This window comes from Daktulosphaira vitifoliae, unplaced genomic scaffold, assembly GCF_025091365.1.
Source record: "Daktulosphaira vitifoliae isolate Bord-2020 unplaced genomic scaffold, ASM2509136v1 Scaffold_1, whole genome shotgun sequence".
Taxonomy (NCBI): Eukaryota; Metazoa; Arthropoda; class Insecta; order Hemiptera; family Phylloxeridae; genus Daktulosphaira; species Daktulosphaira vitifoliae.
Genome location: NW_026099572.1, coordinates 15,115,954 through 15,143,289, shown reverse-complemented (window position 1 = coordinate 15,143,289; position 27,336 = coordinate 15,115,954). Strand labels below are relative to the sequence as shown.

Sequence of the window (27,336 nt, the reverse complement as noted above, 5' to 3'; positions counted from 1 at the left end):
GAGTTGTACGTTGTAAATAGTTAAAAAAAGGAAATGTGTAATTTACTGTGATTTTTACTTAAACAACATTACACGGGCCAGATGTATAAAAAACAGTAAAGGGACGCAGCTGTTTTTTTTTAGTACAAAAATGCTTTATCATGCCATCATTTTTACAGGCTTATGTTTCTCTTAGCGATTTGAATATGTATTTACGGCGAATAATAACAAAAAATGTGTATAAACGGTATATGTGTTACGTTTTGGGTGGAAAGTGTACAAAAGACGAGCTGAACCGTCTATTCCGACGGTAAAAAGATCATAGCACCATTAATAACGCGAAACCGAGACGGCCGATAGTGCGGGGGGAGGTATGATATAAGTACAATATGCATATAAGAGGTGTTTAAGAAGAGGGAGTCTCATGTAGCAGTTTCGGCCCCGGGGTGCATTTAAATATTATAATAGACGAGGTATTGGTGTCAAAAGAATTTCGCATCATCTCGTTAACCCCGAGTCAACTACCTTTGAAGGAACCATTTGTTAAAAAACAAATGTTCCAGTTAAAAAATAAAATACTAAAAGTAGGGTCGTAAGCGAAAGTTTATCGAAGCGCGTTGCAACAGGTGAACAAGTATTTTGAATACACATTTATAGGCTCACATAATGCATGCGCAACCGCTAAAGTACTAAAAATCTCAATAAAAGGGGTGTGCCAGTTTTTTAACCCTCTTGCCATTTATATATTCATCATATCCGCCGCGCATGTTTAGTAAGTATATGCAAAATGGCGCAACCGACCGTGACTAAACGCGTACAATGCGAAAATCAAATATGTAACACTGTTAGTAGACACTTGTAATTAACTCACACTCGAATTTTTTATGATTATTTAATTTATAAAATACAACGTTCGTATTAGCCTATGATTGCGGGAAGTAATTGTAATAGTTATTGTTTTTAGCCGCTTACCGACGAGATCTTTATGTTGGTCACCTGTCTCTTGCTAGTGCCAAAGAGATTATTTAAATAAAACTGACTGACCCTTGACACAGCAAACGAGTCATTTGGCTGCACTGAGTGTTTAGTTGGATTGTTATGTCAGATTTTAAAATAAAAACAAATCATAGTGAGCATAAAAATAAAAACCATACCAACTGACTACAATTACAATATTGTTATTATTTTTTACTCACAATTGTGCGCAATTTAATAAAAACGACTCCGCAATTATAAAATCTTTTTATTCCTATACCTATCAATAAACGACGGGAGAATTGATTTTGACGACCACTGTTATTGATAACAGTGAACATGTACAGTTAAAATACTATCATTAACGAGATTTTTATAAAATCCAAAAAATTTATTATCAAAATATGGACGCCTAAGTAAATATATTGTGACGGCTATTAGACGTTTCATTTTTTGTTTAGTTTTAATTAATTAACTATTACAATAATGGATTTCGCTTAACTACACGAAATTTATATTTTATAACTTTTTTTCCTTTAGAAAGACCGTAACTATGAACGATTTCAATGGTAAATGTGTATCTAATGTATAATGTTGTCCCAATAAGATGATTGCTATGCCAAAATAGTTTGGCAAAAAAGCAGAATTTTCAGTAGAACTGCATTACACACACATAGAATGCATTAGGTTTGTATGACAGTTTAATCTATAAGAATCGCGGAAAGCGTTATTTTTAGTTGTCACATTTGTCGTTATTGTTGCAGGATTGATTCAATAATTAAATTGTATATGTATTCGCCGCATCTAATCCACACTATCGATGGTAATAACACAAGAAAATTGGACACAATTGAATTTTTGTATTATAGTCGTTGTCATACAAATAGAAATTATATTAACCACGACGAATCTTGTATTTACACTGCAGAGTAACAATGGTACTGTTAAAATTAAATTATTTATTACAGTTTTTCGAATTCATTTCCATGTGATGTCTGTCGTCTATGTATTCAAACATTGGACCTCGATAAGCTACTCAAAAAATATTAATTTCATTTTTGGTTCTTAAAGTCAAAAGATGTAACTAAAATAGGCCTGCTAATTTTTAAAGATAATGATAGTTAATTAAAACTATAAAGTTATTAAGTTACCAAATTAACGTAGTTTTTATCTTGACCAATTATTTTTCTTGGGCAAAATGAAAGGTTGGCAATCTTCATTATTGAAAAATAGTCAGGATCATTTTATTACAGATAACGAGTCACTTAAAACTGTTAATTTTAATTTCATGTTATTTTTGAAAGTATACTTGGAATAAAAACTATTTATTTGAAAAAAATCCAAAAAACTAGTTTTTTCTAGGTTAATCTAAGATATTTATATATATAAGTTTAACTACATTTTTACTTTATAATTACACGGTCTCAGTAATTTCTTCTACTTCTATCTCTTTAAACATCTGCAGAATCATACACTCAATTTAGTTATTTATAATAGATTTAACAGAACTCGCATAAACTATTCTGAAATGAGACTTTATGTATTACTGTTTCTGTAAAAGTATTTTGAAAACTCAAGAAATGTGCAAAACCTTTTTACATAACATAGACTTGGTTGTTATACACACGATTTTAATAAGGACCGTTTAGGGAGATTGCTTGCGTCTGATTATCACCTATTCCGCATAACAATATTCTCGAGTATGGCTGTTCGCGAGTAAGGAAATATCGTTTACGGTAAGAAAAAAAACGAGAAAATATTAACTGATAATATTTGTGTAAACAGTATTGTGCACGCTCACGGGTACAATACAATTTCATATCACGCTACATGGTCTTAATGGCGCTCATAGATTACACCTTTGAGTTTACAATACTCGATTTTGCGGTGTTCCCTATTTTTAGACAGCAGTGTGTACACCAGCAGTGATATTATTATTGTTTTGTGTGGCGCGAGCGCAAAACTCTGGTCGAGGTGTCGATGGTCTAGACAATCAAGAAATTTATGGTTCCAGAGAGAGTGTGGAGATACACAGTACATAGTTTTATGCGACGTCTTCGTCGCTATACGCCGTGTTCGTTATTGCCATCGTATGCAAATAATGCAATATATTTTGCATAAACTAATGGGCACGGACGATTTTCATCTCTGCAGTGAATTTTTTTCTATATTATAAGATTGATAATAACTTCGGTTGCCATTGCGGTCCGACCAAGCGCATTAAAATGGTACGATTATTAACAGAAAAAGGTCAAAATGCCGTTGTAAGTTCGCGATTTGATTTATGTGAGTGTTAAATATTACTTGGCGTGTGGAAGATGTGCCGCAAAGGTTCGTTTCAGATACAAATCATTGTGTACATGCGAGTAGTGGTTTGCTTTATCGTTGCGTTTTACACATCAATGTGCCGGTGTGCGTTTTGCCTTTTTCCTATTATTAAATATCAATAATAATACTTAATGATAACTATGCTTATATTGTGATCGCAAAAAAAAGGTATCGAAAACAATAAAATCAGCCAGTCACTCTTATTTCTAGTCCCTTTTCCACTCTTCAGTAAATATTTTTTTGTTCTTCATTTGACGTCCGCATCATTATTCTTTCGGCAGATTTTCGAACAATCATTTGGGTTTATTTAAAAAATAAAAAATAAAGAGGCGAAATGTTTGTAATTAACCGGAATCGTCGGTCTCCGGAACACCCGGTGCGTTAACACAACAAAAAAAAAAAAAAAAAAAAATTGGTTACTGAATAATAATAATAAACGGCAATGCTGTAGGGATGGCAAACGATAAAAATAGTTAATTTTCAAAGAGAAAAAAACTCAACAGTGAACTTTTTATTTTGTATCAACTCGGGTAAATTCTAATGATTTAAAAACTTTTAAAATACATTTTTTCTCGATTTGTTTAGCGAAACAAATTATTTAGAAAGATTGTTAAAATATTTACTTAATTAGTAATTAGTATTTACTTAGTTTTTTTTCCTACAACCGTTTAACTAAACAACACAGAAATCAAATTGTCATTAATTCGTGTTAGGAAGAAAATTTTTAAAAACGACTTTTATCGGAAATCATTTATGTACTAATGTCTAATAACGTAGTATTAGTCATATATACGTTTATTAATTAACAGTGCACATGTAAAAACTAAATGAGTGTTTTTCGATTATTGATAATTATCAATAAATATTAAACATTATAATGTTTAATATTTATTTTGTGAATAGCTTTTGACACATATTTTAATCGATAATTCGTCTTTTGGCTTATTAAACTTTAAAAGCTACACTTATTTGTATAATTACAACCAATAAAATTAGAACACTATCAAATTAATTAAGAAACTTCCTGAAATTATATTTTTTGGGAAGGGTTAATAAATAACTAACCCCACCCAAGCAATGTCGCTTCAATATAAAGATCAGCTAATTCGATCTATACTTGATTAGTTGATGGTAAATAATCGACTAATAAACAGAAGTGTATCATTTAACATTTTTATTGGAGTGCACCCATTACCAAATTGGTCGCTTCGTTTGTTTAAATTACTGACGGCGACGACCTAGGTGGGTACTTGGCGTATTTTTGGTTTTATTGTTTCTCAGAAGTGACCGCAAATAGGTACGTTCGGTTATGGGCCACCGGTTGTTTTCTTTTAGATGCTCTCTCACTGTGTGCAAATTTATTTAAGATGCGCATACACAAAACGGGTCGCGCAATCATTTCTGCGCACACATTCTAATAGGAATAATAATAATATGATATTGTTATATGGTATTATTATTATTGTGCGGACATAATTATGGGGGTGTGTATGTGTGCGGCGCGTGTATCATCATCAAAATCATCATCGGCTACACATATCTACCTGACTATGGAGGCGACTCGTGTATTACCTGTGGCAACTGTCAATATTTAAAATGGATATTTCGTACTCCACCAAAAGTCTGGCGCCTCTTGTTTGGCATTCTGCGGCTGCAACAGTTGGCCACCGCCGACAAAAAAAAAACGTACATGTTCAGAAAGAATGAGAAGGACAGATACGCGATGCGGTAGAGAGACGAGCAAACGGCACAGACATGAAAACGGCGCCGGTGGATTTTTAATTTGGTCCTCGCCCGTCCTTTACCCTCTGCCGGGTTATTTAATTTCTTTCCAATTTTTGCACAACCCGCCGCCGCCGCCACTGAGCCGCGCCCGTTGCATCTACTTCACGTTAACAATCTTATGCGCCTGCAGTGCGTCCCACAGAAATAATAAATTTATTATTTTCCATTGGTTCCAAAAATATTCATTTCACACGAGTTTTCCCAATGAATATTCATATTATTTATATAATTACAGCCCTACAGAGTATTTTCGTCGTATTAACAGTACCATTATCGTGTGAATATTCTATTATAGGCTATTAGTATTACCCAACAATATTATAATTATTTGTTGTTACATACTCGGCGGTGTACATAAAAATAATAATAATGATAGTTTCTAAAGCGGAAATAGGGCGTATGAGCACGTATCAGAATTTGGATACACGGAATTAATTAGTAATTATTAAACTATAATTATTATTTAATTAGCGAATTAAGCGGTTGCGTGTGCGCCACGCGAACGGTCAGCAGTCCGATGCCCAGTAAAATATTAGACGATAAATTATTTTCTTACAAATGATTTACTAATAAATCCGACCCCAACGCGACTGTGAGTCACGTCCATGTCATTTTCATTAGAATAACTTTGTGCGTCTGGTCGTTTTGCCGTAAAAACCGCGGCAGTGTCGTTAAATGGAAACATATTGGGCTACCAGTGGTTTTTATAGTTTTTGGGAAAAAACACAAGGTGATTGATATCTAAACTCCGCAGGTCTAATTGAGTACTGCCCGCATTCAATGAGCATTAGTGATGGTCGGCTAAACACATTTACCTATTAAATGCCAACGTAGAAATTGGTCGTTCATCGATGGATCTCACGGTTCGTTGGTCGATCACAATGTTAATCTATGATTTATGAAGTATCGGATCGTTGATTTTATTTTCGCCTTTATTTATAGGAATTACCCGGACTAATATCGATGCTAATTAAACTTATCGATTTAATTCTCATGGTGGCCATTAGGAAAATAATATTGCATTATATAGTAATATATGTACAGCCCGTTCGCTCGACTATGTAGATTCTCAGTTTCCTGTAATCACCTTGTTGCATATATCTGCGGAAATATTAAAAGTCGTTGTGTTTTAACTATTGAACACATCTCGAGTCTCTTCTGTGCGGTCATTAATAATTGAAATGCAGCGATTTCCTTACAACGGATTACACCAGTTGAACAGTAAAGTATTTAGTTCAATCCTAATCGACAATATTATCCGTTGACTTTGGTTTTGAACGTTTATTGACTTAATATTTCCTTTCTCTTTTTAAAACAATAGACAAGGCTTCGTGCGCAAAAAGAGGAAAATTGGATCGCCGTCGTGTAAAAGGTTTTTTTGAGTTCCAGTTTAATATTCAAATTTTTTTTTATGCGTGACAGTTTTCCTACTCGTTTTAGTTAAATTAAACGATTTGGAAGTCTATAACTGAATTTTTGTTTTATTTATAAAGCAATTAAAAATAAAAAAATGTTAATATCAATTCTATATAATTTTGATTATGTTGCACAATACGGAAATAATTATACCTATATGAATGCATAGGTAAAAGTCACTCAACTAAAATCAACTATTAAATTCGTGACGTCAATCTTTATTTTGTAACAAGCAAAATAGTGTCATTTCTTTTTTGATATTAGGTTGTAATACACAGCAATAACTTACATTGTATTGGTTTTTAAATACTTGGGCTCAATTTGAACGAGGGGCGTGTAGAAAAAGTGTTCGGTCTTAAAGAACCGTTTAACGATAAATTTAGGACTTGTATCGAGTACGACCCCCACCAGTGACGAGGACTTCTCTTTCTTCTTTGCTCTTTATTTTCCACGAGTAGCCGCTACAGTCGTTTGTCGGGAATCATATTGTTAAATGCGAGAGATGCCGACAAGACGACGACTGAGAGTCATTGGCGTGTATGAATATGAGTCGGAATGGAAATTCGGCAAACAAAAAGGCGTTACCTTCCAAAAACCTTGCACTTTATATTTTATTTTTTTGTTATAATTTTTTGACCACTCCTTGCGTATTCCTTTTAGGGAAAGGGTGACGAGAGGGAGGCGGTTTCTTTCAGATTATTGCTGATAATTTGTGGAGTTGGCTATTATTAATATTTGGCGACTGAATGAAGAAATTAATGTGTCATAGTTTAGATGTCTTAAAAATGTACTGTTTTATTTTTTAATTGTGTTATTATTATTTGTATAGATAAATATTTATATGCTTTTAAAACTGTACTGCTCATAAAAGTGTTTCTAATGAGAAAACGATAGTTACGTGAGTTTAGATAAAGCATAACCGTCGAGAATGAAACAATTTTCTTAATAGTTGCTAAGGTTTTTAACAGGTAGTTTGACAAGTCTGTGGCAATGATATCTCATTGTTGTATTGATTGTCGGCTATTAGATATTTATTGATACGAGCGGTAATCAGTTTAAATTGATCAGATGTCGATGTACACTAGGTCGTTGATCTCTGAATAATAAAAATAATAGTAATACAATTTTTATGTCATTCTCTCAATCGACCAGAGTATTTTGTTTGGAGTACTTCTTTCGTATTATATCACACAATACATTTTGTCTTGTATATGTTATTTTTAAACAAAAAATTATCGTATCGTGTTGAATACACTACAATTGGCTTAGAGGTTTAAATTATTGTTTATTTGAAAAATAAATAAAACAATAATGGCAAAATGCTTGTTTTTATTTTAAAAGTTAACGTAACATTTAAAAAATATATAATGCGAATAAGAAAATAAATATAATACAATTTGTTGCTAGGTGAACATTTGTTCATCTATATGAATTTTTTTTCAATATATGAAAGATGATGTCGCTATGACAATAAACAGTTACTGTTCATTAAATAATTATAATAATACTTCAATTTAAGTTAAACTGTTATTGTTTTAAAAATATCTCTCTTTTGAAAATGATTTCATATTGTTATTAATTTTTTTTTTATTATAAAATTATACTTCTCCGCATGCTAACTCAGTCATAAATTTTCATCGTTCTATCTATTTAAAGATCTTATATGACGAGTGTGATACGGTTTAGAATACTCGACGAGTTCTATAATAGTAAGCTGGTTATGTGTACTTAAAGAGCATCTAAATGTCTGTTAGCCTGCAAAAAGTTGATTTATCAAATATGTCTAGTCGATAAAATTGTATTACAACGCTATTTTATCAACTTCAGTGTCTTTGAATTGTTTCTAAGACAAATAATTTGTCCAATTAAATTTTAAATAATTTAATTGATAGTTATACTACTAAAATATCTAACAAGTAAAAAAGCAAGACTTATTTTGATTGTTTACGTTTTACTATCGGTACAGAGATGTTTTGCATAAAAATGTATGTAATGTAATATAATATATATACTTCATCATTATGTTATTGAAAAGAAACGACATATGGTTAATGCATGTTATCATAACTTTGAACGTCCTTTCGTGGCAGGTGAAGACAAATGAAATATTACACAATTAATAGTTTGTTAGTATCGCAAAAATGAATAGTAGTCATTATTTTTGTTTTCATGGTAACAACGAAGGTTTTAGTTTTGTGTTTCCGAACAGTTGATTTTGTATTTGAAGAAAGTAAAAATTAAACGATTCTTTTAGATCATTTTTGAGTCACAATATTTTTGTAAATATGAATTACCAGTAAACGGTATCCAACTTGAGTTTTTGCTACATTAAATTGAAAAATTGCATCTCAATTATTTACTTTTGTTTTCAAAATCAGTAAAAGTCGCTTAAACGTTGTTCAAGTACACGAGATTGCCAGTTAGCTGTAACGATACTTTTATCGGGTTGTTTTTTTTCAGTGTAGATCTCATAAGTTCACGGGCGTCATATTTAGAAATCGAGTACCACAGCGGTGTAATACGGTTGGGTGTTCAGGTTCAACAGAGCAAAGAGCTAACAGCATCCCCGACGGTGTAAAACACAACAACCGCGGTCGTGCTTAATTATTTCATTACACGAAGTCGTGACGTGTCAATTTGGACGGAGAAACGAATGTTTTGCGTAAACGTATGCAAGTGGATGCAATTTTGTGTCGTACATTAAACCCAGAATGAGGAAAAACACAACAATGCGGCGAAGAAGTCCTCGTTATCTGTGCAACTACTGAGCTGATTACTATCGGCCAATAATCTCATCTACATTTTTATTGTTCGATAGTGTTGTCTTGTAGAGGAAGAACGAACTCCGATACACGATCCGATGTAATGTGCGTCCACAGTCTCCTCCTTAATATCTTATTTCTACAGTGATTTAATAGCAATAACAACATAATGTACGGTAAACGTTTAATATCAGCGCTCGCGTGGCGTCAGAAAAAGTATTGATAGGTACCTCCGCACCCGGCTCCTGTACGGTCGTTATTGCATATGCCCATAATACAACGGTCTTGTGTTGTTTGGCAAGTTTTTTGGGGGTAACAACGGGCAGTAAAAAAAGTTGCTCTGATTTATTACACCACTACATGTGTTACGAAGGTTGCATTGTGTGCGTTAATCCCTTAAATAACTGTACGCACTGTAGTTGTTTTGGGAGCTGTTGTTACTTATATATTTTTGATTCAAATTCTCAGCAGAGATTTCTTCCTCCGAGTTCGCCAATAAGCGCCGTGACGGATCGTTTAAGTCGACGAGACAGTCGGGGCAAATCGATTTGGGAACAAAAGTCTCGAATTGTGTACTTTTTATTGTTCGGGTGGGCGGACTAGGGTTCTAGTGTTATAGTAACAATCGGTGTATGTAGCTATGATAAAAATCATACAGTTTTATTAGCATAATTAGAATTTTATATGCATAACTAACTGGTTCGTATTAGATAAAAATGATGATTCTAATAAATACTCGTTAATAAGGTCAAAATATTCATTTTTAATGAGTTTTTATATTATGATAATAGTATTCAAATTTAGTGTACATTCGTGATTTTTACACTTTGATGAGCTCAATAATTTACCAACAGCATTCATTAACAGTGAACATCATGTTAATTGTTTTTTTACAAGATGAAAATTATGTATGTATAGAGACAATTAAAGAGTTTTACAATCATATGCAGTTTTGTGTTTACACTGCAGCTATTTTGATGTTAGTAATTAATTATTCGTCATAAACCTTGAAAGATAGAGTAAATAACAACAAATATTCCTGAGACATTATTATGTTGGTTTTCATTCTGAATTTGTAGATTGTTTAGTATTTCTCGAACAATACGAATTTCAAGTAAAACAATAATTTCATATGAATTGAATGAGCAAATTTCATGACTATTGTAACCTCATAATCTCAAGGTGTATTAGTTGTGCGTCTATGATACACTTGAGCATCACACAAATAATTTAAACTTTTTAACGATCCGGCGTGTGTTCAACAGTGTCGACGTTTAGGATAGTACATACTATTTTTGAACTTTTAAGAAGTTATGTCAAAAAAATGAAAAGCTGAGAGATTTTAAAATTTCATGTTAAAATAAACATCATTATTTTATAAAAATATACTTCCAGGTTTTGGTCGAGTTCATTATTTCTGTTGTATTATTTTATTTTGAACGTCTACATTATAAATTGTTTAACGAGCAGTCTTTTTTTGTTTTTAAAAGTATAAGACCATTTTTTTCTAACTATTTTTTTTTTTGTAAATATATTGAGAGACGTCTTATAAAATTATTAAAAAATAATAAATCATTGAAATATCTATGGAAACTAATATTGGACATTTTCAATTATTTTATGTTGAAATATTTGATTATAAGAAGTAACGAAGAATAAATTCGTATTTTATCAATTAGTTTGTTTGAACATTGTATTTAGTTACCTATTAAATTTTAATGTTTTCCGGTATTCATTAAGACATAAAGGATGTAATAAAATAAACTACATATTTTTCCGGATGTTTTATATGTGTATTTACTTAACATTTCCCATTGTTACATTATATTAGTTGCAACGCGTATACGTTTATACGTATTTCTATAATATTTCTATAATTATTCCTGGAATACTGTAAAACTATTAATTATTGTTATAAGCGTTCGTTTTCTTTATTTTTTTACATTTTATATTGGTTTTATAACAAGATACTCATTAATAAGCAAAATGTTTTTTCACCAAAACGGATGCGAATATACTTTATTGCTTAGAATACATGATAATGTAACTATCAATAATTAAAGATCCACATGCATCTTAGTCTTAGTGTATTTTATACATATCGAGTACCAGAGTTTACTAATTATTGGGGTTTAAATCGTTCTCTATTAAGCTTGTTGCTAGTTCATGATATTCATTACGTTATGACCATGATAACGATATTTGCCAGGATTCAGATTTATACATAATTGTAGGCGTAATCAAGTGTAGTAGATTCATAAAAAACAAACGACCATGTGAGTAATTATGTATTCAAACAGGAATATCCAAAATCGTCAGTTTTTCTTGGGATTTACTGAATTTGTAAATTCACGTCACATATATTCGGGTGACATTTAATTCGAAACAGTGTTCTTTCGCGTATTGATACGTTATCGATTATTTTTATGTTTGTGAAAAAAAAAAATGAAACAATAAAATTATAAAGCGTACGAGATTCGTGTTCATCCGGAGCAAAAGGATTATATTGTGTTGGCCGCAGCGTGTGCCAATGAGTTGACAGTCACCCCTAAATGGCAGCTGTTTAACGGGCGAAATAAAAAATAATAATAATCTAAAGGAAGACGGAGAAAGAGTAATCGTATGCGTTTTGTCGTGTAGGAGTCGTTTGTCGCGCGCACACGAATCCGAATAATGCAGTTTTTTAACATAAAGAACTGCACATTATTATGTAATAATATTTTCATCAACCATCGGGTAGCAGATGGTGTGTCGGGACGGCTTTTAAAAATGCGTTAAACGACACCGCGACAGTTCATGTTGTACTAAAGACGAAGCCGACGGATCCCATCGCCCCCTCCCCCTGTCTCTCAAACTCATTTTGCACCTCATATGTCTTTTGCAGAACACGGCAGCTATGACGCGCGTTTTTGTGTATACTTACAGCGGTGCAAAAACCCAGCGGGGGATCTTCAGTTATAATAAATATTATATTATTATTTTATATTAAATAATGGTCAAAATAAATTTATTGTTATTCGACTTACAATATAATCTAATAGCTTGTTAAAAACGGTTTAGTAGTTCAATAATCTTTATGTATGTCATAGAAAAAGGATCCATTTTATTAATGGTATGGAATTGAATTGCGTTTGTTTTATCATTATTACATTTTATTTATAAATGTTACGATAAAATATTGAATCATTCACAAAGAACAAACTTGTATCAAATGCGCAATTCAAAAGCCATAACGTCAATTGCCGATGTCAATTATGAAGTCATTATAAACTACTTATACTATAATAAAAGAAAAATTAGTTGAATTCAAAATAAAATAATTAACACAAATCATTATGAAATTGTCATAGTATTTATGGTATACATAATACACACAATAAAATATATGTATATTTATTTTTATTTTACATAATTCATAAAGTTGGCATAAAATTGACAATATTTTATTTTGCTTTAGTCGAGTATTAGGTTAAGTGATATAAAATTTTATAAAAGTAAACAGTTTGAACTTTTTCCCACGAAATTCAATCTATAGTTTGAGGATTTTTATAAATTATTTTAAACGAGTAAAGTATTCCAATAAAAAAAAAAGTTATTCGTATTAATGCTTATGTCACTAATTATAATAAAAGTATTGTTTCTCTAAAAAATGAGTGAACAATTAGAACCACTTTGAATCAGTCATCGTTATCGTAGTATTTAGATATTCAATTTTTCAAGGATAATTGTAATTTTTACTCCCTCTGTTCTGTAACTTATCAAACTTTTTTTAGTTTAGAACTTTTATTCAAGGATTTGTATAGTTTTTCACAGCAATTTTGTATCATTTATTTTAGACTTCCCACACTACTTTTAACATCAATTTCTAACCTGACCACACTAAATATAAAAGGATTTCTATAAAAATCCTCGATTTGCGCAATATTAACTTAATGTTTTCTCAAAGATGATAAATCTATTAAAGCTAACCAATTACTAAGTTCGCATTCAAACTTAGTCTTATGCACCATTAATAATAGTGTTTTTTTTTTTGTGAGGGGGGGGGTATATTAACTATTTGTTTAATTAACATATACCCTAGAAAAATAGGGTATTACGTTCATAAATCAGCCTATACCTTAAAACAGTAAAAGGTTTATTTGCGAAAACTCTAATGGTCAAAACGCTGATGGGTATATTGTTTTATAACATGTAAAACACGTGTATACTATTGTTTTTTTACCGTTGCTTGTTTCTATACCCCGTGTAGTCGTGACTAAACCAGTTCACCGTGTTTACCGAACAATAATAATGGGAAAATAATAATTTATGCATGAGCGTTTCCTTTTAGTTTTGTCGGTGCTCTCCGTGGTCTTGTCCATCCAAGGTAATCATCGTTGCAGATTTCACAACATTCACGTGCATTCTTAATATATGCACACAATTCGCGGACTTTATGGCTGTTGTAAGTCGTAGCTACAGTCTCTCACGGTATCATGGAAATACACCGAGTGCATACAATCTGATTTTCCTCAGTAAACAACATACACATGCTAGTTTTACAATGGTTTTAGTACTTTCATACTTATTTTTATAGATTTTTAACACCGTCGTGGTAGTTTTATGCCATCCGACGAGTTAATGACCGAACTCAACTTGTCGACCCGTAAACACACTATAGCACAAGTACATTGTGTTGCATGCATATACTTTGAATGTGTCGTAGTTAGTGCAACGTAAATGCCTTTCCTCCCTTTGTACAGAATGCAGTACTTCAGTTATCTCGAGTACACCCAAACATCCAATCTCCGCAACTTGAGAGTTTTAACTCGCAACGCGTTGATCTCATTGTAAACACAATTCAAATACGTTACAAACGGTTATTTGCTAGTTTACAGTTTGATTTGATTGTTTTTTTCGTTTCGCAAAAATAAACGACATTTTATTCAGAGTTACTAAACGCTATGTGACATGGCGTTTATTCACGTTATTGTTTTTCCACTGCTGTATTTTGGGTGTCGACCTACGTTGTAGGCTTAGACACTCGTTGAAAGTTTTGAATTAAATTATCATAACCTGACGTGGTGGAATTTGGGTGATCTACAATTGCGCGATTTCACTATAAATGCCCTACGACGGGCACAGGTCGCGGGTACACCTTTGCATATTTATCGGCTGTGATATGCGTATGAGCATCGTTATAATGCGGCCATTCGTTTTCGGCACACGTCGTCATATTTAATTATGCATTCGTAGCCCGAAGCATAAAATATAGGTAAGGCTGACGACGGTGACAATAATAAAAAACAATAAAAAGAAACGGAATTACCATACAGTGGCAAATAATATAAGTAGCAGAGGAATATATAGGAATATTATGTACACGGTGTGTCGACACACCAATGTATAAAATTATAGATATTATGCATAGATTTTTTGTGTGCATGCGGACACGTATGGAGCTCTCAGGTCCGGGGAAAACCGTTGTTTTTTGGCAGGAAACGGCGCTCCTATACGCACGCGTTTCGCCCGCCGCGAGGGGTCCTACACACGGTGCACTGTTCAATATATAGTATACATAAGACCCGTTTAAAAAATAACACGTCGATGACACAAGCCCATTGACAAACTAAAGAATTCTCTACTTTTATTACTTTTGGGTCGTGAGTTTTCACATCATGTTAACTAAAGCTTACACATTTGTTTGGTAGTAGATATGTTTTCTGAATCCACGTGTACATTGATATTAATTTTATACATTACCCGTTTCATCTCTTTCGAACTTGTTTTCAGTTTGTCGAAATGTGCGAATGATCGATTTTGATTTATTTTTTTTAATCAGTATTTGGAAATGTTTGAATTTCTTACTAAAATCGGTAACTAAAGATGCTTAAAGAAGCGATAAAATCGTAAAAAAATAAAATAATCATAGAAATGTAAAAAATATTTTAAAAAGCCGTAGATACTTTATAGAATCATCGATTAACACGTTTGTATAATTAAAAAAATATGTATAAAACAAATTCCGCGCTAATTTTCGGCTACTCAGGTGTGATTTTCAGGAAAATTCGCTTTCACCATCATTATCTGTAGAACACTGTTGACAAATTGGACAAAATCTTTTATCAAAATGATAAAGTTTATAAGTTAAAAATTGTTGACAATACAGCTTGTCTTAAGTAAAAACTAACTATAAGACTTTAAGAATTGTCTTAACTTAAATTTACAAGTTATTGTTAGCCCGATGAGTTTATTATATCGCATCAGCTATGGGCAAAAAGTAATTAAATTGAATGATATAAGTGATTACCATATAAAAAATGACTGGCCAATAAAAGTGACGACTTGAAATGTTTACAAATCACTAATTAAAGATTGCCCTCTAGGATATTTAGTAGCAACGGTGAATAGTTAAGCGTACTAATTTAATTGCTCAGTCAAAATGTCACCAAACCTTTCTAATCTGATCGGATTGCTGTTTTAGTTTGTTTAAACCGTCCGGCAGTCACGCACGCCATCGGTTTGCAGCTATGAATATTCATTGTATAGTCACCACACAAGTATTGTATTTTGCATGCGCTACCGAAAATTAAAACCGGAACCTCATAGTGCTCACGTGTACGTTTTCTATTCTTCTATTTGTTCATAGTGTTTGTACAAATATGACACATATTAATATATACGACACATCTATCTGAGATTTGGCTGTTGATTAACGATTTCAATAATAATTTTGTAAACATATTTTCACAATGCGAGTAAAAATATTACTTATTCATATACTAACAATTATAAATAAAGTAATTTATTTTAGTGTGTGTGTGTGAACCTTTTAGTAATTTTCGGACGGGTAATTGGTATGCGTACGTTAACACATCCTTTTTCTGCTGTTCAGTAACACAGACAAAAATAAATTGGTTGCAAAATAAGTATAATCGACGGACGTAAATCACATCATTCAAAATGGCTCAGGAAATATCACGAGACGTTTTTGGTGGTTACTTATGATTATAAACAATGAATAATTGATAATATATATAGTAATTATAAATAATAGAATAAATTTGGTCGAAATAAAAATGTTCAGTTTTGACGACTGGAAACCATAACATTGTGTAAAAAATAAGGAATCGCTCATTGACACATTTGAATTCACAGGGAAATAGAAAAGTAGTTGAGTGTTAATAGTTGGCAAAATCGCCGATATCGTCTGGATACTTGCTCCTTTGGCTTAGCAATACACACGAGCGGTGTTAGTTACATATGATATTATTATGTCGCGTGTGATGCACTATGAACGAGACACGGGCGACAGATGTTAGGCGGAAACGTGCTCGTGTACAATCCTTTTTTCCTCTCCCTTTCACCCTTCCTTCTTAATTTGGCACACGACGTATATTATTATATCACTTATATTATTACTGTTATAAAGGAACAGGTCTTCACGGCGGTGGAACCACAGCGACGGCCACACGACACTGCAATGTGCTAGCACATGTCAGCTTTACAATGTAAAGGTTTTTGTTTTCATTTCGATTATCCCTTTCATTCTTCGTCTAGGTAAACCCTTTGTGAGTGTGTCCCCGACAAACAAAACGTTCACCGGAGCGCGTCCGCTCGTCTCCGCCACGTTTGGAACAATCTTTTTTATAGAATCGCAATGATTTTAACATGTTACTTAAGTCGTATGCTATGGCTGTGTAACAAACAGAGTCTAAAGATATGGTAAAATACTTTTTTGATTTTAATTTCAAATCAATTAAATGTTTCGGTGAGACTGCAGTTTGTGCTTTGAAATATTTGGCTGTATATTCATAACGATGTCCTTGACGATATGTCTAATTCGCTCATAAAAATTCACTTCTTAAATTGTTACAAAACAACACAATGCCATTAGTTGTTCACACGAATTAAATAATGAAGACAGGACACAGAAATTTGTTGCCGAATTCTACTTTGTTCGAATACTTAATTGAAATTAGCAGGAATTATAATTATGTTTTTTTACGCATATCACAATTGTAATTACAATTCATACTGCCATTACATCATTTTCAAATACAATACTAGCTAGAATTCATTTCATACATTTCAACTTTTAATGATAATTATAAGTAACTGTAATAAAAAAGCAATAATTTGCTAATTCTTTGTAAAAAATAATTTAACATTCAAATGTTAATGACCCTACGTGTAAATTTTGGTATATAAATTAATAGTATAGGTTTGTTTATATATTCTCAAGGTGTTTTCATTGATAAATCTTACGGGAAAAACTGGGTTATTTCAACCAGAGTAATTCAAATTCGAACATTACTTCTTTGAAGATTACCTATAAAAGTCACTTTAAATTAAAGCATTTTTATTAATTGTCAGTCTCAAGTTAAGACAATTCTCTATTTGGTGAATTATCATAGTTAAGTGGACATAAATCATTACTTTGTTTTCAAAAAGATGATTAATGAAATATATCTAGGCAATTATTCAACTCGAAATTACCAACTGTTGGTAATGACTCTCGAAAATAAATTATTGTTTTTCATCTTGATCTGTTCTCAACTTATGAATCACTCTGTATGTTGTGTCCATCACTGAGCACTGAAAAATTAAGTCAATATTTATTTTATTTTGTTGAATCAGTAAAAGGATTTTAGTATGGTATTTTCACGAATCTACTTGGGAGTTCTTTTTTGCAAGTATTTCCACAGTCACCACCGAACCACTTATCTTTATCCCTTTTTACCGTGTCTGGGTATTATTTTTTGGCTTATAGTACTTTTAATGGTGGGCATTTTTATTTATTCTAATCGAGAACAATTGTGTATGAATTATATCAGTCAAATCGAAGGGGTTTTATAATAAATACTTTTTTAATAGTTAAATATTTCTTAAGAAGACATTTTGAAATAACTTTTTTATCTCAATATAGATAACATAACTTATGTTATGAAAATTTAGAAATAATTTTCGGTAGGTATTTCAACCTCGAACCCTCTTCGGGAACCACTGCAATTACCAATAAAAATAAATTGATATATTTAAATATTAAAAATTTACATTTTATAAGGAATTTTTTATTAGAAAATGACTAAATACAGTTAATAACATAATATAAAATAAAAAACTGCGTGGGAAATACTTTTTATAATTATTTTTGAAAATGAACATTATAGTCTAGAGAGTTTTTAAAGAAATGTACTGTATACACCCAGAGAAAAACCTCGATCTATATAATAAATTCATTGTTCAATTTGATAAATATATCATTACTATTGAAACTATGATATATTTATCAATATGATAATTTTTTTCTTGTCTTGAACAATAATTATTTATAAGAATATTTATTTTGTTCGTATTAATAAAACATTATCACAAACCCTTGATAAAATTTCTCTATCAAAATTGATTGAGGTTTTTCTTTGGGTGTACATTATATTATTACAATTAAAAAAATTGAATAATAATCATTTTTAATCGTACGTATTTTTATACTTTTGTGTAATAAGAAGAATTAGTTTGAAAAAACGAAGAAAATAATATTAATTAATAATAATTACAAATATTAATCGTTTATATTAAATTATTTTATTTATTCTTTTGAAATAAGCCAAAAATTATTTAATATTTTCAAAATATTTATATTTGCTTACGACAGGAATATAGTATTTTTTGTTAAAATATATCCTCATAGCGCTCTCAGCTCGGAGGCTTTGATTTTTAAGTAGTTGATGGGTAAAATGAAAAGAGCTGCTAATGCATAATATTTTTTTATAGTTAACTTAATCACTCATAATTAAATAATCTAAGATATTATTAATTCCTATCCTATTATTATTATTATAAGTTTTAGTATATAACCAATTGATCAACAATATTCAGTCAATATAATTTACATGTACAGTTCAAATTTTAATATTTGTTCTATTGTTATTATTGCATTATAATGTAATGAGTTAAATCTTTATGAGGTATCATGTCAAACATAAAATAATGATTGTCATCATCACTCATTGTTTTATTTAAAAAAAAATTATATGGGATATTAATTTATTTTTTTATATAGACTAGGGGAATTATTACCATAATACAAAAGTATGTTAGGTATTAATGCCCTCGAATATTGTTTAAGTAGTTAACATGAACATTTCTTTGAAATTTCAAATGAATCTTTTTCGCTTCACATTCAAGTAATGACATAATGCGGTATAATTTTGTATCTTATGAACTCATTATGTGTATATAGCGTCAATTATTATCATGTAAAACACAAATAAATATAAGCATCTCTAGTGTTATTTTTTAGCTCGTGATTTTCGTATACAGTTGGAATGAAGATGTACCAGGATGATAACACAATTTTATTATAAGAACAAAAAAAGAAACTTATACGCATCCGACTTAACTACGCAGGTACGACGTGTTAGTACAGACTACTTGCTACGCAGGAAAACACATCTTTGTTACTTAGATTCGTGTTCAGGACATAATCATCATTTTACTTATTTGTATCATTATTATATGTTAATATAATTAAAAATGAATTACAATAATTACAATAATAGAGGTCAAATGTGAATTATTGCCATAGTGTATACATATAAAAAAATGTATATAACCTCGGTAAGAGTCGGTTTATTTACTAGCGGGTAACGTCCATAAATATTAATTAAGGCCTCTAAAACTTAAGTGGGATATACAAAAAGCGACTGCCAAATTATTAAAAAAAAACATAGCGCATAAGCCTAAAACAAGCATTTTTAAATGAAAAACGCATTTTATTTTCATGCCATTGCAGTTCGAACATTTGTAATTACATTGCTTTGGTCGGATGAACACGAGCCTATGATCATTTTATTCCAAGATTATTACACTGATTAAAATTTTAGTTTTTTCGTTTTATTTAATGTACAATATTCTTAATTTATTGTTATTCTGTAAAACATAATGAATTGTTTTGCATTTTTATAGTATGTTGTGAAATAATTATTACTGTACTACCACCGGAGAAAGTGTGATGTTCCGTTAAGAATTACATTTTATTTAGTAACGCCTTTTGTATGATACCCAAAAGAGGATATGGGCTTTCCAAACAACAAATGTGTTTATTAGATGTGTATGCATGCATGTAATTATTGCCATTAATGGTTTTATTAGCCAGTCGGTGGCTTAATAATTACTCTTTAAGGTAATTTAAGTAAAGCGACTAATTTAATTTAACTCGTCACACTTGACACTTAATTTTGTTTTTTACGTAGAATAAGAAACTGTCGTTTCATAAAAACATGATGTAAATAATAATACTCATAATTTATCAGCAATTTCAATTTCTTCACTCAGTTCACTCATTAACTATAAACTCGTTTGTATTCAGTACTATTAATAAACCAACGATATATCTAATTGATAACGTGAAATGTCGAACCTTCTCTTTGATGAAGATTTTCGTCATTTAATAATATTTTACTTCACTAGGTACTTTTTGTAATCATCTTGAAAATAATTTTAATTACCTGCATTTAAAATTTGTCTAAAAAAAGTTAGATAGAATAATGATTTTTAATAAAAACTGTAAAATATCGAATGCTGTTACTCTAAAACTGAGCAGAATAAACAGGGAAAGTTCGGGTTCGAGTATTGAATGATGTTTGGCATCATACAAGCCAATCAAGTACTGCAAGTTGTTTTACTGACATGATTTTACTGTTTACACAACGTTTACGATGATCGAATAACGTGGTTTGTGTCAGATTAACAACCGTTTTATTGATAGTTTGGTAATACAACACACCGTATCCCTACGGACGGAACTTAACTCAATGACCTTGTTTATTAGCATATTATGTGATCGTATTGTGGTTAAAAATTGTGTTGGCGAGGACTTGCCGCGAACTATACAGAAGTGTACGCATCGCAGTAGACCATCAATCACGGAAGCTGCCAAAACTACACCCTGTAATTTATCCCTGGGCTATGTGATGAAGCTGCTCTCGGTCCCTGGGCAAAGCGGTGGCGGCTCTTTTATACAAACCGCGTCGCCGTTGCGAACAAATTACGTTTTACATTAGGGACCCCCAAAAAAAAAAAAGATAAAATAAAGAAAGAGACGTTATTGCGGGTATTCTCTATATTATGGTTTATGGAAATAATGGGTCTATTTATACGGGTGCGAGTGAGTGAAAAGAAAACCAATGTATTATTATAATAATATTTTGGGAAGATTAATGAAGTTCAGGTCATTTTTGATGTGCCCGCCTTGACGCCACCGCCACCATCAGGGTAATTATACGAAAAATCGTTTTTAATGTTAAAGAATATGTGCTGTAAATGTGTTTTAATATAATATTCTTTAATACGTTAAAACCTACATTAATCACGGAGATGGTTGAATATTTATGATTAAATTTGGTTTTGATTTAATTGAGTCTACTGCATTTGGAATTAATGAATAATATGTTCAAAAAAAAATAGCTTTCATTTAAAAATAAATAACTTATTTTTGTTCGGTATTAGCGAGTTAATGTGGTATATTTACGGTATTTCAATAAATTAATTCCTTCGTAATTTCATAAATTCAGAAAAATTTATCGTATAACACTTTATTTTAATTTAAAAAAAATTTGTAGCCCCTGTTATTCGTGTTTTTTGTATATACTTTATGATATACTTAAATGAAATATTGATATAAATATTTTTCGTATAACAATTATAAAATTTTTTAATATTATTAAAACTGTTAGATGTATTTGTAATATTTATTTGTGCGTCTATAGTTATGTTCGGTATTTAATTCTGTTACAGTACTTTTATTAACCATATAGTAATATTAAATAATTTACTAAAGAAATAGAAGTTTATATTTTACATAAGTTATCATAAGATGTTAATATACTATACGTATATTACTTATTTTCAATTTAAATTTATTTGTAATCCGTGTATTAATAGTTATACTATGACACATAAAAATAATATACATTTTACTAAAAATAAAACAACTTTTATAAAACTAAATTCTTTAGTAGTTGACTAAACTAAAATGTGTAACCATGTAAAAAATTTAACGTTATACACTATATTTATAATAAAAAATTGTTACATAATAAACATTATTATTATTACAGAATGATAAATAATGTTAAAACTTAACTTGTACTCTTAAATCTATTAAATTATTTGAAAATTTTTCAAAATTGTTACACTTTTACTAAAATAAAAAAGTAGTGATGGTAACCAAAGCAAAATAGTTATTTTTTACTGGTTCACGATCTTATAAATGATGATACTTTTGAATTATATAGAAAATATAAATCTCTCCCTTTTTTATATTGTCAGATCATTACAAACTTCTATTATAAATTACCTCGATAGTGGAAATAAGGTTATAAAACTATTCTATATTGAAAAAAGTATCCCATAATTGGATAAAAAGTATTCAGGTCGATACGGGTAAAAATATACTTAACAAATTATCAGAAAGTTCTAGTTCATTAGAACGTTCGGAAATAATAAACAGAAAAACACAATTAGTGATTAATCAATTTATTTGATTTTTAGTGCAATATTTTTGGTATTGTTCTCGCTCATCCAACTGACTTTTCTTAGTTCATTAAACGATAAAGCATGATTACAGGGAAGACTGAGAATTCACTGAGATTACAAGACATATTTCATTGTAAATTACTAGTAACTCGGCGGTACTGTCTGAGTAGAGCTAAGTAAACGCGCATTGTCGATAATTTTATATATTTTGTATTTATGAAATCACTTTTTATTGCGGAATAATTATTTTCTGATGTGCAAGTGTAGTGCACATTAAAATTCGCGCCATTCTTTATCGGCATTCTTGGATGTAATTAAAAGGTTTCCCCGCATTATCGTTATGCCAAGTGTATAATGCATAAAATGTCATATGAGCTATTGGAAAAAAAAGAATAAGTAAACGAGGACATGTTTAAGATAAAGATAAAAAAATTCTAAACCCGGTTTACATTCGACGTTCCACGAATCTGACATGATTGCTAATTAGCTTTTAGTTAGCCACAAGCTGTGTGCGCGTATTTATTCTGCGGAATAGAATAGTAAATGGGAAAAATAAACTGGAAGTTCATTGAATATTATGTCTACTAGTAGTGGCAAAGCCAACACAACAATTACAATAGGAAAACATCATTTACTTTACAACATATTACTGACTCAATCCGCACGATTTTCAAGAATTTAAGTAGTAATCTTTTGGAATTTTCCTCGTTAAACGTGAAATATATTCTAAAAATGCGTGTGAACTAAATATTATTATCTACATAGTTAGGGTCGTCATAATTACTAATTGGTTTTACCACAGAATATACATAATGGACACTGATAAATTTGTACACAACTCATATAGTGAAGTCATTCAATCAGTCAATCATTTTGAAGGTAAATCAGTGTTAATATTAAACCGCTAAATTAAAACTATGTTAATCTTTTCCAACATTTATTACTAATTAAAAAATTCTTTAAAAATATTTTTAATACTTATTTAATATTTAATAGGTATATTGAAGTAATAAACATGTTTAAATAATATGTTTTTGGAATAATTCCATATTTTTATAAAATAAATACATTTTTATAAGTTATCACAGTAAAAATAATAACATTATCAGCAGCAAAATGTTCAGTTTTAAATGTCGGTTTTATCATATAAAGTCATAACTATTCCTAAATCATATTAAATTATGTAGTATTATATGTTGTTTTAAGGGAAAACGCCGTCCAGTCAGATGTTGTTACTTTACTAACGACATAAAGCTATTTTGTGTTTATTAGAAACACTTATACAGTGAAAATATATTCTGAAAAATAAAGAAGATAATATTATACTTGTCCATTATCTCATATAAAACATCTATAAATATACGAACATTTTATTCACACTTTCTAATAGCTAAAAATTAGTTAAACATGTTAAAAGTATAATTGAGAGCATTTATGTAGTAATACGTTGTAGATAGAGATGTAGTTAACATTCTGCAGAGAGAAATTGTCGTATCTTCTCATTAAGTTGTTTACACTTTTTGTTTGAGGGGTTGAATCCAACAGAAGAAAGAAATAAGCTGGGCTATTTGTCGATGTTAACTTTTTGCTGAACAATATGGGTCCATGACGTATATAATGCTTTGGGCAGATCTGGAAATTTAATCAAATTATGAGATCGGGTTGACATCATCGTGGTTGTGGTTCTACAGGTTTTTAATGCAACGGAGAACCTATAGATTACCATCACATATTATGACAATGCCTTTCTTTTTTTTAATGTGAGCGCGTGTGTGTGTGTATTTTTTATCTTATTTCTCCCGCTATTGAACTCGCTCCGGTCATTGTTTTTTTACGTAGCATTAGAAAACATATAGACAACATCCGATATGCAACAATTTAAGCAGGTGTGAGAGCACCTGTCAATTATAGACTCGGATCGCGATATGATCTGCACGCAATATTTTACAGCTTCGCACACACTTATACTCATACCTCTTGTTCTAACAGTGTATACACCGAATACGCCCTGTCTTATTTACTATTGAAACTATTAAACAGAATAAACTTCGTTATTCGAGAGATATTCAATTGTAGTGGCTTCTTTAGTACATTGACTTATGCAAAGATAAGTGTTTTGTTATACAAGATCAATTAAAACAATAATTAAACGTTTTGAAATTACAAGAAAAACAAATTCTCATTAAATTCTTAGTTAAGTATACTCTTTCAGAATATATTTTATCAAATTATAATTTAATTATAGTTTGTTTAGAACATAATTAAAAACAAACAAATATATTATTTGTCAATGTCTAATATCATTTTAATTAACGTTTTTTATAAAAAATTCGAAGTAATTAAATATACTATTTTAATGTTAAAATAATATGTTAAGGTACAGTTATTATAAGGTATAGTAATCATACACTAATTCATACTGTTTTAATTTCATACTATATAATTAAAAAATTCTACATATTGGTGTGTCCAAAATTAGTATTACTATTATTAATTAGTGCAGTATAGTGTATCCATAGGAAACCAAATTTCGGAAGATACACTTTGAGACAAAAGAGAAAAGTCATTTTTAATAATATGATATGCGTTCCAGTAGTAAAGTATAGCAAATGCCCATCTGCCATCAAATGTTACATAGTTTAAATATTAAACTATAATATGTTATTTAAATATTTAAAAATAATAAATTAAAAACAGTGTACGAAATGCTATGAAGAAGATTTTGCTTGTATAATGATAAATTAATGTACTAGTGGATGAGCAATGATATAATTTTACACATCAATACTTTTTGGATTTTGACGATATACATAGTTTGAACACAAATTTTTTTAATATTTCAGCTGGAAAAAAGTTCAAACTTTATTTTTAAACTTTAAAGTGTTAATTATCAATAGTTTTAGTTTCAAACGTTCAGAGAATACATTTATAAACATTTAATTGATTTAAATTAAATCAATAGAATTACATTTTATATTAATTTTAAACATAGTCTATTATTCATAGTTACTAGTTCATATTTATAATAAATATTTTTGTATGAGAGGACGGTAAGCATATAGCCAAAATGGCATAAAATTTAAAAAATCACAAAAAAATTATTTTGAATTATAATAATTTTAATATTTCTATATATCTAACCTTTTCATATTGTAATTGTATCGAAATATATTTTTAAATATATAAATATATGCATAATGACTATAAAATTTAAACAAAATTGTGTTAAATAATATTGTTATTTTAAACATTTAAGGAGAAGTAAATTTTATGCTTTTCCAAAGAACAACCTATAAATTAATTTTACCAATAACTATAGTAGATATTATTTTGATTCAATTACAAAACCGAACAGTATACAATGAATATAAATTAATCAAAAATTCAGGAACTAATATATTCATAATATTGATCTAACAATTAATTATCGCGTTGGCTACAAATAATTTTATTTATCTACTTAAATAAAGTTACAATACTACAACGCGTATCCATCAACAGCTAGTATACAGCATTTTTCTAGAAAATTTCTCATAATTATTATAATTGTGTGTTTTTTTTATAAATTTGTTGTTTAAATGTTTAAAATCTTAAAAATTGTATTTCTTTTTTATAATGCAAATGTGTTGCAACTTTCTGAACAGAATTTTTGAACTATAATAATATTTAAGTATAAAAACATTTCAAATATAGGGAAGAAAAAAATTGTTATTCTATCAAAACCATTCTAATAATTATAAAATGTTAGTGACAATCACAATTTTTCATTAAGTGCACGAAACATTTACTCTGGTTCTTTTATAGAGTACATCATTCTATTTTAATATTTTTTTATATGAACTTAAATACATATTAATATCAGTTTGATTTGAAAATTAATTTAAAGTTCTCTATTATTACTCTTTTATAATAACAAGGGATGTTAATAAATAAAACAAAATGATTTTTCAATTTGATTGTATATTAATGAGGGGCAGTTGTTGAAGTAGGACCTTACGTACTTCAACAACTGCCTAGAGGCAATAAGACACCGGTCCTAAATGCTAATTGCACTTAAAAAGAAAAAGAAAAATTTTGAAAATTTTTTTTTATAGAAATCAAATTAGACATAACGATACTTTTTATTCGAGATTTCACGAATCGTCAAGTAAAAGTATACTAATATGTAATATAATAGTATTTGACGTCATTCAATGACAAATGAATTTTAAATGAAATTATAGACGTTGTGAAATCATTTCTTATGTGAATACATAAATAACTAATTAAATAATAGATAAGTACATGGTTGTTGAATAGATATGGATTTGCGTCCTCTCAAGGTTTGCATTAAGACGAGGTTGAGATTATTCAACGTGTAAATAATTGAAATAATAATTTTAGACTCGGAACTGGGTAATTAACAAAGTAATTTTAAATTTCTACTTTTTTCAGGGATAAAATAATTTTCTTACTACTTGAATTATTTTACTGACTAATGATAATAATTTTCATGTTGGAATTACTAGTAAGTGCAAGTAATAACCATAAAACAAGGTTTAAAGGAGAGAATACATGTAATTTGTTCATT

At 30.0% G+C, this 27,336-nt stretch overlaps 1 protein-coding gene across 1 annotated transcript in view; it reads left to right on the top strand.

Moving 5' to 3' along the window:
• The first annotated feature begins 362 nt into the window (after positions 1-362).
• Positions 363-27,336, top strand: part of LOC126902762 (uncharacterized) — a 64,412-nt gene continuing 37,438 nt past the window's right edge. The window contains exons 1-3 of the mRNA XM_050680373.1: positions 363-1,370; positions 1,495-1,641; positions 1,719-1,892. Of these exons, the coding sequence (XP_050536330.1) occupies positions 1,775-1,892 (118 nt within the window). The 5' untranslated portion in view covers positions 363-1,370; positions 1,495-1,641; positions 1,719-1,774. The remainder of the gene's footprint in view (positions 1,371-1,494; positions 1,642-1,718; positions 1,893-27,336) is intronic.